Genomic DNA, 15,894 nt, shown 5'->3' with positions numbered 1-15,894 from the left:
AAAATCCCCTTTATTGGGTCTGGCACTCCACAGTGTGGCACCAGTTTGTTCTAGCTCTTGCTCCAGGAGCATCCAACCTTTGCCCAAGAACACAAGGGGTGGGGAGGAAGTAATGGCCACAGCTGCACATTTGTGTAAGGAAGAAGAGGCACAACCAGGGCTCAGGCTAATTTCTGTTCAGGAAGAATCCTCACACTGTTGTATAGGTTTCAGCTGTTGTGCATGAAGAGCCAAAATCCAGCATTTTCAGACAAATACCATAACAGGAATGAAATTTTGCCTCAGGAAGCACTGAGCTAGGGCCTCAGGATTTGGCTTGCCAACCAAGGGCCAAGGTACAAGCAGAAATATTCATTAGAATAGCTCAAGAGCTGCCCCTTAAAAAACAGCCACACAATGGAACAATTTCTCAGCTCCTAAACATAGCAGCTAGCATTTACTCTATTTTTTTCTTCAAAAAAATAACACTTCTCTACTTTTCTTTATCACTGCAAATAAGAAATGGCAGTGTGTTTAATCTCTGGAACCACAACTCAAGATAAATATTGACCCTGCTGAAATCAATGGCAAAAGCTCCCACTGACTTATTCAAGCCACTAACATATCTTAGTTATATTTAATAACCTATTGACTACCTTATTTATCACTCCCTCATTCATGGCACTCTGATGACACCCAGTTTCTCTCCCTCTGTGGTGTACTAAGAGGTTGCTAAAGGTTCAAGATTGATAGTGTTCGTATTTACACTTCTATATCTAGTGATATATTTAAACCACTGTAAGTAATTTCACTTACTGAAAAAATTCTGTATCATGCTATATTAATTATCTCAATTAAAGAAAAATGCAAACTTACAATAAAAGTTAAAACAAAATATCAATTATTTTTCTATACATAAGGAATATTTAAATTTATATTACAAGAAATAAATATAAAAGTATCATTAAGATGCTTAAAAGTTGGTATTTTTCTGTTTATGTACATCACTACAGTTTGCTACTACAACATACAAAAAGTTGTAGACAGTGTAGATGTTTTTAAAGAGAACATCATTTATATGCACAAGTTGTAACTTCCTACATTTATACAATACTACTATGCATTATATCCAGACAAACATAGTTGTAATGAAAAAGTCTAAACAAAACCTTCCCTTTAAATGTAAAAAACAACATCAATAAAACCTCTAATAAAGAATTTAAATGGAAATGTGCCAGCTGTAATTTGACATCCAACATACCTTGTCAAAATAGTAGCTTTTTTTGTTTGTTTGTTTGTTTTTTTTAATAATTGTCCTTGTCAATCCACTGCATGGCTGCCTTGAAGTTTCAGTACCATATTATTAAACAAGATCAGTTCTTGGTCTGCTCACATTATGTAAAACTGTTAAAGTAAATCTCTACTTCACACTGTAAAACAATGTGCTGTTTAAAAGGAAATCACATTTTCTCAAAAAAAAGTTAGGCTTCCCCTCTTTGAAGTCCTTCTGAGTGAGATATGGCTTTTTTGGCTGCCTGTATCATCCTTTTCTTGAAATACAAGTTGTTTGCCTGAAAAGTCACGGAGACACACATCACCATTCTGTACAATGAAAGAAACACTATTCTTCTCACTGGGAAGATGGCCTGTTGAAACAAAAAAAAAGTGCGTCCCCTATCAGAAAGGTTCAGAATCAAGTCTCCCATGCTTTTTCAGTCACTGTAGGGTGTTCATGCACTCTTGTATTATCCCTGCAACAATCTCAAAATGTGGGCTTTTCTGTACATACTGCGTATGTATTTCTTCTCCTGTGCAAAATCAGTAAGAGATCTGAGAGATGTTAATAAATTTTTGCACAATAGGATTCCATATTTTAAGCAGTGAAGGTCACAATTCTCAGGATGTAGACTTCGACTTGGTATAAATATAACTAGATAAGATGCAAAACACTTTTCATTCCAGTTTTGCTTTAACAAGTTAAGTTTAAAAGGTCTCTCAGGTTTGCTATGCATCTGCAACAAAAGTGTTTGAGAAAATAAGGAATTTTTTTTCCTTTGAAAGGCACTCAACTTGCAGGATTTATTTCTGGAGGACAACTAGAATACGGCCTAGGTCCAATCATGGGTCTAGGATATATTAAGACAGATTCTTACACCTTTAGGTTAATCTACAATGAACACGTGTGACACCACTGCTGACTGAAGCCTATTAATGAAATGCTCCACAAATGCTTAGTTCACCGGATAGAATCTCCTACCTCTATGCATCACGTTCTATATAATTCTGATGAGAATTAGAATTTAATTTTTTTTATTGTATTTGTGCAAATGCTTCTGGTTGGATTTCGGTTTGATTTTTGTTGGGGTTTTTTTTTGGTTGGTTGGTTGATTTGTTGGGGGCGGCGTTTTTTTTGCAAAGCAGTCAAGTTTAAGAAAACTGCCAGGATCCTGGTATCATATGCATCACTATCAGTAGGAATAAACTATAAGGAATAGCTCAATGGAGAAACCAAAACCAGAGCTAGTATTTCTTTTGGGAGGGATAATTTTGTTAAACACTGAGAAATGAGTTCACAAACTAAGATGCAGAGCTGTCATTTACCATTTATACCAGACAAAGAATTAATAAAAACCATAAAGCACCCAAGTTTGCTATTTGTGTTAATATTCACAACAATTCATACACAAGCATCATCATGATTTGGGAGATTTCAGTAAATCTACTGAAAAGACACAACAGTGAAGGTAGAAACGGTTTGTGGTTTATGGTTTAGGAGGAGAAGGAAAAACACCAGTGAGAAACCTCTAGGCAGTGAAAGATGATTCTGTTACAGGGATCAAAATCTGATCCTCTCTAGTAGTACAGTTGTAATCAGACACAAAATACCTCAAATATCCTGGAGCTGAATTCTGCTTTGGCTCTGCCTCCCCTTTCACTCTCTTACTACCTCAAGCTCCTGAACCCTTCCAGAAGCAGCAGGGCCACATTACAGGATGCTCTTCAACTATTTCTTGTTGGGGTCACCAGATGGAGAAGTATTTGGTGACATCCCTCCCCTGCACTTAATCCTTCCCACAGAAAGGATTCTACTGCTTGAGTGTCTGGGCTGGACTGCTCCTCTATTCCGCTTGGGCCAGATCCCCCAAGCACACAGGTTTAGTATCAGTTTATCCAAACATTTCCTCCAGAAAATAATCCTTCACTTTAGACAGACTGCATACCTTCCAGCAGTTATCCTACTGATTCAAGCAGATGTCAGCATTATCAGCTGCATCGAAGTCTCATTGGCAAACTTGTCTTTGGAATGAGATATGGCATTTTTTAAATAAAATGTGAACATGTATTTCTAGCTGATAAAGCTTAGTACCAGTTTGAAAATGTAATGCATATAAATTTGACATCTCTGGATGGGAGTTTAAGAAAGTGGGCTTGTGGTGATGGCTGCCAAACAAAGATCACAAATTATATGCGCAACTTCTGAGCTGCCATTGGACCCACAAAATGGCAGCAATGGCCCAACAGATTATGCAAACCCTCTTAAATACAAAATCTAATATTTAACTATTAAAAGTCCACCAAGCACTTGGGCACAAATGTAAACAGGGCAAGACGAGCAGTAGAGCTTTGCTAATTCAAATCAGATAAAGACTGAAATGACAGAAAATAACCATACTTGCTGACACTATAACTGTGTATATATCGCTGTTTAAACCCCGCCTGACTACAACTGTTTAATATTTTAGAAGGAGTGTTCAAAATAGCTGTGCCCTAATGCTAGGGTAAAATCTGAGAAGAAAATAAGGCTATTCTGTGAACAAATTCAGAAAGGTGGGTTCTGTTCCTCAGTTATGAAATCTGCAGGTTCAGCCATGTGATACCTGATGGTAGGTCCCCGAACATGCAGACCTGTAAAAGAAAAACCAAAACCAAGGAAATACTAGTATGCCATGAAAAGATGAAGTTACACAGTCGAGTAGGCAAGCAAAGCCACAGGTTGTATAGACACCCCAAACTTACCATGGCAAGTCATTCAGTCCTGCAACTGGAATAGCATTTCAGTGGAAGCAGTGAGACCAAAACCTTTAAGTGTTTACAGCTCAGTGCATTATGACATAGGTCTTAATTTCTACAGTGTTTTCTTGTTGGAACTCTTTTGAAATAAGGCATTGGAATGTTAGTTTGAAGTTCTGGCAGTGAGAGCGGGGAAATCCGGTACAACTAATTAGGTTTCATGTTTCCACCTAACACCAGTCAACTACCTTTTGCAGGCATTTGCTCAGCTCTTCTAAGATACAGCTGCCCCATGTTTGGAAGATTTAAGTGTAAGCTCAAAGAGCTTTGCTGGGAGGACCAACTCTACCCAAGTATATGTTTAGCGTCTTTTTGCGGGAGTCCTAAAGACCCAGAAGAATTACTTAATCAGTGAAACTATGCAGGCAAGGTATCATACAAGCCTTGATATGAATGGAGGCTGCGGTACAGGGTTCACAGCATCCAAAACATACTGTAGAATACTAAAAGAGATGAGGTGGGTCACCTGAGATGTCTGTGTTCATGAGTGTATAGGAACAAAGTGCTATTGAAGTTCTTTTAGCTGCTTTGTCTGAGAAGTTGGCACAGGACATACAGACTCTCACCCTGGAAAGATCTAATTATATGATTAGGACGGAGCTGGAGCATGTCACACAGAACTGACATCGCTCAATGGTTTAGACCATCAATTTTGCATCTCATTCTAAAATACTACCCAAATCAACAAAAACTTATTCTAGAAAGCCACAACAGGACCATTCACTCAGCTGCTGCAACAACCAAGTGCAATAAAACATTTCTGCTATCTTTCTTTCTGTTGAGAAAAGTAGCCAAAATGCTTTTGTATCTGTGTACGAGCATGTCAAATGTCGCAGGGAGAGGTGGCACCTTTCATGAGATTAACTAACATGGCTGGAAAAAAACCTGAAAGACATGCAGGCTTTTGTGCCTGAAAATTTCTCTTTGAAAGAGGATTGGAAAAGTATTACTTCTACTGAAAAATACTGCCTTGCTTGTATTTAATGACAGTGAGAGTTAGTGGATTCTGGTTCTTAAATGATCTGTTAGATACAAAGTATGTTAATTATTACATTGTGTGGTACCCAAACAGAGAGGTTTGACAAAAAAACCCCAAAACCAAACCAAAACAAAAAAAAAACCACCCAAGAGGAACTAATTTTACAAACTCAATTTGGAAAACTATTCAGGGCATGTCCAAATGCCATTTCCTGAAGCATTGCTATTTCTTTACAATATGCAGCTAGAACACCCAAATGGACAGTAACCTATTAAGAGGGCAGCACATTCGTATTCTATAGCTTTTACTCTGTACATCTGAGAGATTATGCGCTGAGATTATCCAATTGATTATCTGCTGTCTTCCAATAGCATATGCCAGGAAACAAGGACAACACAGCCTCTGTCAGCATGTTCTACAACTTCATACTATCAACAATCTAACTCATAGCACGACTTCTTAGCCTCAGCTCTTGATCAGTTGGGAAAAATACCTCAGGCACACAGGAGTAACATCCTCTACCTTTTGCTCAACTTTGGCTTTTACACATTACAGATTTAGAAGTTATTTTTCTCTTTGAAAAAGTGATTCTCTTTACTGTAAGAGCTCAAATCATAGGCATATGTTTGTTCAGCAAGAGTGTGGAAAAACTAGATTATGTCCATTGAAAAAAGATAATTTTTTAATAAGTACATTCAATGGAGATTCATATCTTGTTTTCTCAATACACAAACAAGCCACACTAATTTGCAAGTGAAATTGAAGTGCTACCTACACCTGCATTTCAACTTCTCAGGAGCAGAGGAGAGGGTAACAGTTCAGAGGACAGTACTGTGTTAGAACAGGAACCATAGAGAATTTTACTTCTGAAGAATTGTTTCCTGCAACAACGATATATCTGCTAGGCAAAAACATCCTTAAAAACACTACAGGGGAAATAAAGAGCTGTAGAGAAATTAAGTTTCATTACTTAACTCTGTAGCCAACAGTGAGCCCTCCTAGCAGTGCTCTCTTCACTGAGGTGATTTTGTAAGTCAGTCTCTATTTTCTCTTTTCCTCTCATAAGCAGCTACCATGTGAGCATTCCATTAATGTTTTTCCTCATACTGCCTCCTACGTAATTTCTTTCATACTTTCAAGCTATATTATTATCTTATATGTCTTTCTTCTTTAAGCAATGTTTACTTTAATAAGGTTTTAAATATGAACTGTTTTAAAACACGCTTGAAGTTTTTTGTCATATACTCAGGTGACAAGAACAGTTTTAACAGCAGCTTCTGGTAAGTAATTGGTCTAATAACAAATATTACTTAGTATTTGATATATAAATCAAGAGTTCCCACTGAGTAGGAGAAATGAGCATTTTAAAACTGTCTATAGTTCCCTAAAACAGATGCGTGGTATTGTTTGTGAGGACCCCCTGAAATACTCGGACCTGATACTTATGAATAATATTTTGTCAGCACTTCACTTTACAGCAGCATGATAGAGTGCAGCACTTCTGTTTTAAGACAAGAAAAAAATAGCTGAGAAATACTATTTTGCATTATACATACCATTTCCATTTGCATGCACTGAGTAATCATTATTCATTAGCAGTGTTGTAGAGTTAGTGGAGTTACTGTTTGACTGTAAGGAATTGGAAGAACTGGATACTCCTTGATTTACTGTCTGCTTCTTTAAACCATTAGTAGCAGTTCTACTCCAGTCTACAACAGATACATGTTACAGAAGATAGCAGAACTCATACAAGCAATGTATAAAATATAGATAATAATGTAACTGAATTAAAACAAAAGCAAGGCTTTACCCACTCTCCTCATAGTACTCTAGACAGAATTTATTCTCCTAAGAATTTAATGATTCTTGGTGTGTAAAATTATTTCAATCTAGTTCCTTTTTCTCTTGTCCCCTTTTTAATACAAGCATCCAACTGTCATAGTTTTATGACTACAGACGAGATCAAAAAAGTAACTGAAGTACAGTTGATCCTTTAAGTTAAAGTGTATAAAAAGTATATAGCTTTATGAGAAGTCAACTACTGAATAACAAAATAACAAAATAATTTATAGTCTTTAGTTTAAACTGTCTTCATCTTGTTTTTATGGAAGTCATTGGTAAAGCTACAGTTGATTCAGAAGCCAGAACAAATCTTACAGTTTCTAGCTAATCAAAAGTCTTCTGCAAAGACATGCCTTTATACTGCAGTGGAAGAGATCAACTGCAGTTAACAGCTTAATGCAACAGCCTGTAAGAACTGCATCAACTACCACCTTTAATGAGTAATTTTTGAGGTTTATTATACCTTGGATAATAAATAGAACTGCAACTGCAGCAACATGATTTACTGAGGTTTTTTTTTTTAAACAACTTACAAAATACTAGGAACTTAACACCAATTAGAAGTATTCAGAAATAAAAGTAAAAAAATATTAATATTTACCAGAGTTTTCAGCCAGTCTGAACTTCCCACAACAGAGATATCTTCTCCACTGTTTACGGACATTCTCCTTTGTTACACAATAGAAGATAAAAATGAAGAACCCTGCAAAGCAGTAACATTAAAGAATGTTGCAAAATTTACTTTTACTGCTTCTTGATGAACAATGTTTTGGTTTTCTTCCATTTCTTTTAAATTTCTAAACAAAACTAATGACACCTTTCTTTGGTGAAAAAGTTCACAGCTCTGAACACTGAATAGTACTTTCCCCTTACATAGATGAGAGGAATCATACACACAAAGGCAAGAACAACAAATACAAACAAATCCACAAAGAGCATAAAAGCTTCCTTCTATCAGTTAAGAGGGGAAAAATTCTGTAGACCCTAAAATTTACTTAACACTTTTGGAAAATCATTCAAAGCAATGCTGAACAGAGGGCCTGATGGCACTGTCAAGCTACGCATCTGTTAGCACATGGTGCAACACTGCTCCATCTTTTATTAGCAACTAGCCTGTTACCACCAACTGTAACAGAACCAGTAAAATTTTGAGCATTCATGCAAAGAAAATAGCTTGTATCTAAGCCAGTAATAAATAGTATCCCCTTTACCACAAATTCTAAGCCAAATATTTTCTAGAAGGGCTGAGGCTCACCCTTGTCTCTTGGCAGTGCCACATGACGGACTCACTGCCTGCTTCTCATTCACTTCTGACTGACACAGGGTGGGACCTAACTTTCCCTGCTTAGAAGTTGATCATCATCATCCCCCTTTAAGAAAAAGTGGCTCTCAATTTTTGCACAATTTTCCAGCTGCAATGTGTCCCTGATAACAGATGTGTTAGGTTTACAATTAATAGAAAACAATATGAAGAAAAACTAAATGATCAGACTGGTGCAGACACACGTGTACGTTATGTTTACATTGTTTTTAAGGCCAGTGAAGCATGTAAAATCCCACTAGAAGAGATTACTCACAACTTTCTTAACTTTGTCTTTTAGGATGAATTTTTGAAAGTAACCAAGTGTTGTTCTACCCAGATGGTTCTATACCATTCTCAAATGCAGTTTTGAAACACTGGCATAAGCTTAATTAAAGTCAATAGCACCTAGCATCTAACTTAAAACCCGGTAAAAGGGGAACGTAGCTTCACATAACAGGTTACTCTGACCACATAAAATCTAGTCTTGTGTTAGTTCAACACATTTGCATGCAAGACCTGGGAAGATATGTGTTCAACCCGCCCAAGTTACCAGAGTAAGGTACTCAAAAATCAACATACCAAACAGAGGAGGGGTATATAAACTGAACTTTAATTTTAATTGCTTTAGTCTCCCTGGGAAATCAGCTACCCAGTCATCTAAAGTGCCACTGAAGCAGAAGTGTGGATCCAAACGTTAGTAGGGCAATTCAGGTATACTTAGATAACTGCAGGCACCTACAGTACCTCCTATTCATATGAAGGCCTCTGAAACTCTGCTTTTGGATATGTCCAGTAGCATCTTGGCCTTTGCAAATGCTTAAGAGTTAGACCACTACCTCTTTTTCGATGCTGCACCCTTTCCTGTCTTGACAGCCCGTTTTTGACTGTCACACCTCACCCTTAAGCCTTAGGGGTAAGTGGAGAAATGATACAGTTTTCACTAAATTGCATTATTATGTGAACACTTAGAGTAATCAAGTATTTACAACTGATCTGTTGACTAGAGAAATACAGTCACTTCTAGTGGTGTCTGGTTTGCATACATTTTTAAAATGACAGTATTTATAGATATAAATATACTATACCTATAAAAAGTAGCTACTTTCCCATACCTTACTGTAACACAGCTGTAACTTAAGATTACACTAAAGCAGTATCATCTCTAATTTAATTAGTATGTTAAAGCATGTTAAATCACATCTTCATTGCTGAATCAAGAAAAGGCCATTTCCAAATGTTTTGTTCATTATATTATATGCAATGGGCTGTCACACAAAGGATGAACTTACCTTGCAAAGTGTTGAAAATAGTAAAGAGGTAAGTAAATACCTCATTTACTGTGAAGAAAGCAAATCCCCAAGTAATTCCCAACAAGAATGTGAGGCCAGCAACACTCCTAAGGTCTTGAATGCTGGTTTTTCTTTGAGCACCAAGTTGTTTTTTCTTTTTGATACGACAGAGCTGGATCAGCACAACAATGAACATGCTGATATTGATCAGGAATATCAGGCAAAAGTATCCCACAGCAGTAATATAAAAGACAATTCTGTTTTTTATCCAGCAGCTAGAACACAAGAACAGTCTGTCAACCATTATCAGAAAGAGAAATTATGTAAAACAAGCATGAGATAAAGGTGTAGTTTGTTGCACATGCAAACCATTTTTGCCTCTTTAGTAAAAAGGATTTTTTGGCCAAAGGGTAAGAGCTTTCATATAGGCAATAAGCACAAAATACATGACATACTGCTGAGCTACACGGTTTCAAAGCTCTCCCACTGCTTCCCTCCCTTCCCCACCTTTACTTTAAAGAAAAGCAATTTTACAGGACCTCCCTTCCACCCACCCCCAGAAAAGCACCTCCCTTTAACTCACAATTCATCAGGTCTGTTTATTGAAACCTTTCCAGTGGTTATAAGTCCATAATTATCTGGTGATATTGCCAACACAATGGACACAACTACTGCTGGTAACCCTAAGAGATTATGAGTAAACACATATTAAAGGTCTTTTCAAACCTAAACAATTCTATGATTCTATAAGTGAAAATCATGACAAAGACAATATTATGAGGACTTGAAATTACTCTATTTTTTCTATGAAACCTACAACTTGTTTCTGAAATTCATCTGTTGAATTCTGTTGACTACTATTGTCTGAAAGAATCTAAAAACTGGAGCATTCAAACTGCTCAGGAGTGTAACTTCCCAAGAAACAAGAGTTACTCTCCACAGCTAGCTCCAAACCTTTCTGAATCAGGCAATAAATACTATCATTCAAACTGATTTAAAACATCAAATACAGCATACCTGATTTTCTTTCTAACATCTGTTTTAAGAAATTGTTTTTAGTGCCTTCATTCATGTTTACTTAAGTAGTCAGAGAGAATAATCAGGTCCAGAATCTCTGCATCCTTTATCCAGTTAGACCTGTTTTGCTGCTTTTTGTTAGTAACACCAGTATCCCAGAAATGGAATATTTATATATACTTACTAGCATTTATTTTTAAAACACAACCGACACTATCTGTCTGGTAAATGGAAATATGCACATTCAAAATTGGTTCTACTGTACTGGCACAAGAGAAAATAATTATCAGTTTTCATTGCAGCAGCTTCAGTTCTGCAGTTAGGGTGGAGTTCCCTCCCTCAGAAAGGTGGAATATATAGGATCAGGTTTACTGATAATGAATACCTGATCACTGCAAGGTCGTCAAATTAATAACTGCTTCATTGTCATTTCTGAACTGTGTCACATTCACTGAAATACCTGATAAGAGGATTTATCTACATAGCATCCAAAAGAAAAAAAATACATACCCCAACCAACAATGCAAAATTTAAGAATGTATTTCCGCACATAGGTATTAAAGACTTTCACAAGGGCTAGATACATGTGGAAAGCTTCCAGGCCCATCCAGGTGAATGAAACCAAGAGGAAATAGTGAAGAAATACTGCAACTGCAATGCACAGGCCTTGCGTATCATACAGTGCAATCCATGAGTCAAGGAGGAAAATTAAGTTGAGTAGAAGTAATGCAGCACACAGCTGAATAAGGATTTTGGAGGGGTAGTCTCTCCGGATTTTCCTAAAAAAAAGCAGATTTGTGAGATGACATCAATTACCCATGGATCCCTGGCTCACCTCCTATCTTGTAGTCCTTAGTGCACAAAAGTTAAGAAAAAAATCATTTATGTATTTTCATTCAGGTATATTGCTTCATATATTTCACTTATACACAGAGAGTAATTTACAAAAGATTTCCAAATTAACAGTCTGTCTGAATAAATTTTGTTGTAATAAATAAAAAAAAATAATGTGGATTCTTAAGATTAAGAATTATTAGTACCATGACTTTTTTCTTTAACATTGTGTGTTGGACTTCTTGTTACAGTACTTCTAAAACACAAAATGGGACTATTCTTTATTGCTAAGATAGGTTAGGCTTTTGACTGGGCTTCTAAAGCCTTGATAGATACAAGTCCTTGATAACAGGATAATGAGAGAGTAAATGTGTGCTGAATAACTTCGAGGAGGATTTCCAAAACACAGCATGGAGGATTCAATACTTAAGACTCAAACATAACAAAATGTTCCAACAAACAAATAAGAATACAAATTTATTTTAAAACACTATCATTCTGCGCTGCTCTCTGTATGTTATACTTTAAACACATTCCTTCACACTTCTATTATGATAATCCATTATACTTAAGAGTGCTACTTCTTCACTTCTTACTGCATAGAGCCCCATGATTAATTCACTTGTCCACAAGATTAACATTCCTGAAGACTGAATCAACACCTTCCTGGTAAACTGGACAAATTTGTGCATTATTAAGAGACAGAATTTGTACCTATTGGAAAGGACTTGGCAGTGAAGAATAATGGGAACTTAGTTGAACAGGTACTTACTCAAAGGCTATGTAGGTCACAAGAGTAATAGAAAGAAATATTGCAGAGAGGCCACATCCTATATAGGATATAAAAGTCAGTACCAATTCTTGTGTGGGACTCAAAGGAGCATTTCCATACAAGTTCTAAAATGGAAACAGAACTTAATTTCAGAGAACATGTTTATTAAATGGCAAAAGAGAATAAAACCCAAACGCACCTTTCCCTTTGCAATTAAACCAAACAAAAATAAGGAAACAGTTATTTTCATCATGGATCTGATAAAAGGTTAACAGAAAAACTGAAAATCCAATCTAATTCTGCAAGGAACCGGGAGTTGCACTCAATGATCCTTATGGGTCCCTTCAAATCTGAGATATTCTATGATTCTAATTGTGAAATTCCACTTGATTAAAAACCTGTTTTAAATTTGATTTATCCTAATTTTTATTTCCTACAATATAAACTGCCGAAATGTAAAAGCTGCAGTTCAATAAGTCCTTAAGAAATTTTTTACTCCAATGGAACTCATGGGCCACCATTCAACAGCTTAAGCATGTGACTAATTGTATGGCTATATGTACTAATACTGCAGTGAATAAAACCTGAGTAGCATTTCATAGGTGGTATGTGCTGTATGTGCTTACTGAATACTCATTTGCTTAAGATAACACATGCTTCAATGTGTTCTTGAATCATTGCATAATTTTTTTAATAATTACCATCAAAACTGCAAAGCTCGTGAGGTGGTTGCATGAACAGACCGTTTCATTTACTCTACTTTCTTTAACTATGCAACCTTCGTATGACCAGCCTCCATGTCCACCTGTTAAAGAAAACAGCTTTTTTATTCATAAAAGCCTTATATTAACATTATTAACATGAGTTAACATAGCATGGTATATAACATAACATCAAGTACTTACCATTTTTATTAAAATCCCAAAAAGCACATCTAACTGTTGAGTTATCCTGTTTAGGAAGTTAAAAAAAAGACGGTTTACTAAACTTTGAGTTTAAGATCAAGTAATTTATCTACAAAATGCAGGCAAAAATAAATACTGTATACAGCAAATATACCTGGCTTACATGAACACAAAATGAATTTAAGTGCATAGAATGGATTCATATTGCAACATGCATGTGAAAATATGCTGAACAAATCTGAAGTCACCACACGGGAGCTAGCTTTTGTGCTTATGCTAAGATTCCGTTTCTGGTAGAACATTATGAATACTCTTCCATTGTCTTCCCACACTATACAAATTATTGGGATTTCTCATCCTTCCTGATTTTGTAAGTATGAAGAACATGACCACGCAGAAAAGGAAAAAAAAATCGTTTGCAAACATTTGATCACTTTATATTACCATGACGATAAAGGTTTTATATCTAATTTCACACACACACACGAAAATCCTAAAAACAGTAGCAGTAATACACTATACTGCTACGACTACTGACGCTTCTACAGTTATATCTCGAAACTCAGTTTTATATCAATACAAGTAAAAACTACACTAAGCCAGCTCTTGAAAAAAGCTTCAGGTACATCACTGGAATTGCTACAATTTTCAGTTTATAAAATTTTAGTATTTAAAACTCTTTTAAGATATGGTATAGAATATTTTAATCCTTGATGCTCATTTAGGAAAGAGATCCTGTATATGAGTACTAATACTTCCAGATGACAGAATCCTGTGTTCCAATTTAAGGAACAACATTCTCCCTAAGAGAAAAAGACTTATTTTGCTTTTCTGGCCATGCAGCACCTACAGATGTCATGACTGCAGTATCTCCATAGCAACCCCCACTGTCAGGCCTTTATCTAAGAGGTTTTTTTCTTTGAAGAAGTAAACAGAAGGGTAGATAGGAAAGATATAAACTGGATGGGTAAGTGACAGAGCAAAATTACCTAAAACTATTTGAGAACAAAAATTCGTATGAGTCATAAATAAGCAAAGATGAATGATTTTGAAAGTCCAGATGGAGACGAAATGTCCACACTAGTAAAGCAGAACCAATCAATCTGCATTCTTAGTACAGTATTTCTTCAACAACAACTCCAATGGAGGCACTGAAATGTACTTTAAGTCTGCCAAAGTGTAAATCATACCTGATTAGGTTTGATATTCTGTAAAGTGACAGTAACGTTTGCCTTTAAGTTACTAATTGTGAGGTTAGCAACACTTGATGATATAACATTGCTGATTAAACATGCATTCTTCAAGGACAGATCCTGGAACGGCAAAAAAATCATATAATTTTAAAATATTAAAGGAAACAATAGTAAAGTACAGCACCCACAAGCTCAATTCTTATGTGGAATGAGCACTGGACAAACACAATTACTTTTTAAATCAGGAAGCTGTGAAATGTGTTTTGTGGGAAAAAAAGTCCAGTCTTGTTTTATTTTGCTCTAGTCTTCAGTTTAAAACCCTTATGAACAGAGGATCAGAAAGATACCTGGAACACGGTGGTCTTTTTAAAGAAGTTGAATATAATTCTAGAAGCTAAGTCCACCTCTTCAGGGGGTAAATTTGTCAGCAATGATGAAGGAAGTGTAATTGATCCGAGATTATTTAAATCATGAATCGTATTCATGCCTAGAGAGATCTGGAAAATAAATGCAAGGATTATACTTCATTTCAGTCCCTAAAGAAAAATTAAATTATGACTTGTTTTCAGTTTAGAACTTTGAAATACGTATCTCAGCAATCACTGTCAGGAACTCACTGCTGCTTTCATTCCTCTCCTGCTCCAATGCATAAATAGCATCTGCAGGCCCAAAAAGGATGCAACTCATTTCAGGTCTGCCTACCATTGAAAATGCTCTGGCTTTACCTGGCTTACAGGGACAGAACACATCACTGTGGTGAAAAATAGTGATTTGAAAAAGGTGAACAGCAACAACCTAGGTAGGTCTATGTAACTCTGTAGGGAGATTAACATTTCACCACACAGAAGCCTACAAAAGCAAATAATTTTTATACCCCATACGAAGTATGCCAGAATTCAGAAAAACTGTAAACAGTCATTGTTTGCAAATAGCTTTTTAAGTGCAGTAGGTTAAGCAAAATCTAAGAACATAAACCATGCTTTTATGATCATGTGGCAAAAATGACAAAAATAAAACTGGATAAGCTACAATTCAGATATCTCAAGAGGTTAGTGTTCTAAAATTATAAAAAAAAGGTTTGAACTTTCACCAAGTTATCTGTGCTGTACTTATGGGACAGACAGCTTCATTTAGTACAAAATCTCTAACGTTTTCTTGTAGCATGAGTCACTTTGTATTTACACACAAATATCATCTCAGAGTTCCTGAGAGATGTGAAACATCAGCAGAAGTGAAGAAATAAATTATCTATGTATGCAAAGAATGGCTGTAGTAGAGAAGCAGTGTGAGCTCCCCACAGTGCCCTAACAATATGGGGTTTAATTTTTCTGTTTAGACCAGTAGTCTCCAAACTATTTTGATCATTCTCTCCCTAAAAATTTTTTGAGCATGCACCCCAAAATGTATCTATTTATAAGTTATATGCATATAGTACTGTACTAATATATTATGCACATTACAAAACACAAAAAAAGAAATTTTAAAAGGATGAGATAAAGATTAAACATATTTTTTTAAAAAAATATTATTTTTATTAATCATATAAAAACATTTTCTTCCCACACCCAAATGCACTGTTGTGTGTATGCCCAGGGGTACTCACACCCCACTTTAGAGATCACTGGTTTAGACAGTCACCAAAGGAATCACAAATCAATTCCACAAAAGCACTCCTGGTGCTTTGGTTTGAACTGGATGATACTTGTTGAA

The 15,894-nt window shown here is 36.0% G+C and overlaps 1 protein-coding gene across 3 annotated transcripts in view; it reads right to left on the bottom strand.

Annotated features, from left to right (window-relative positions):
- Positions 1 to 1,244: 1,244 nt before the first annotated feature.
- ADGRG2 (adhesion G protein-coupled receptor G2) overlaps positions 1,245 to 15,894 on the bottom strand; it is a 61,011-nt gene continuing 46,361 nt past the window's right edge. Inside the window, exons 18-29 of one of the 3 annotated variants that reach the window (XM_040582623.1) lie at positions 14,532 to 14,681; positions 14,182 to 14,304; positions 12,992 to 13,037; positions 12,788 to 12,891; positions 12,087 to 12,211; positions 10,991 to 11,259; positions 10,047 to 10,146; positions 9,464 to 9,738; positions 7,473 to 7,574; positions 6,586 to 6,738; positions 3,858 to 3,885; positions 1,245 to 1,625 (exon numbers count right to left, since the gene is read on the bottom strand). In XM_040582623.1, coding sequence (XP_040438557.1) covers positions 1,610 to 1,625; positions 3,858 to 3,885; positions 6,586 to 6,738; positions 7,473 to 7,574; positions 9,464 to 9,738; positions 10,047 to 10,146; positions 10,991 to 11,259; positions 12,087 to 12,211; positions 12,788 to 12,891; positions 12,992 to 13,037; positions 14,182 to 14,304; positions 14,532 to 14,681 — 1,491 coding nt within the window. In that variant the 3' untranslated portion in view covers positions 1,245 to 1,609. Of the gene's footprint in view, positions 3,886 to 6,585; positions 6,739 to 7,472; positions 7,575 to 9,463; positions 9,739 to 10,046; positions 10,147 to 10,990; positions 11,260 to 12,086; positions 12,212 to 12,787; positions 12,892 to 12,991; positions 13,038 to 14,181; positions 14,305 to 14,531; positions 14,682 to 15,894 lie in introns of all 3 variants that reach the window. The other 2 variants (XM_040582621.1, XM_040582622.1) reach the window with 2 other exon arrangements.

The sequence above is a fragment of the Falco naumanni genome, chromosome 2 (assembly GCF_017639655.2).
Source record: "Falco naumanni isolate bFalNau1 chromosome 2, bFalNau1.pat, whole genome shotgun sequence".
NCBI classification, from domain to species: Eukaryota; Metazoa; Chordata; class Aves; order Falconiformes; family Falconidae; genus Falco; species Falco naumanni.
The sequence above is the reverse complement of the archived record's forward strand: the minus strand, read 5'-3'. Positions and strand labels throughout refer to the sequence as shown.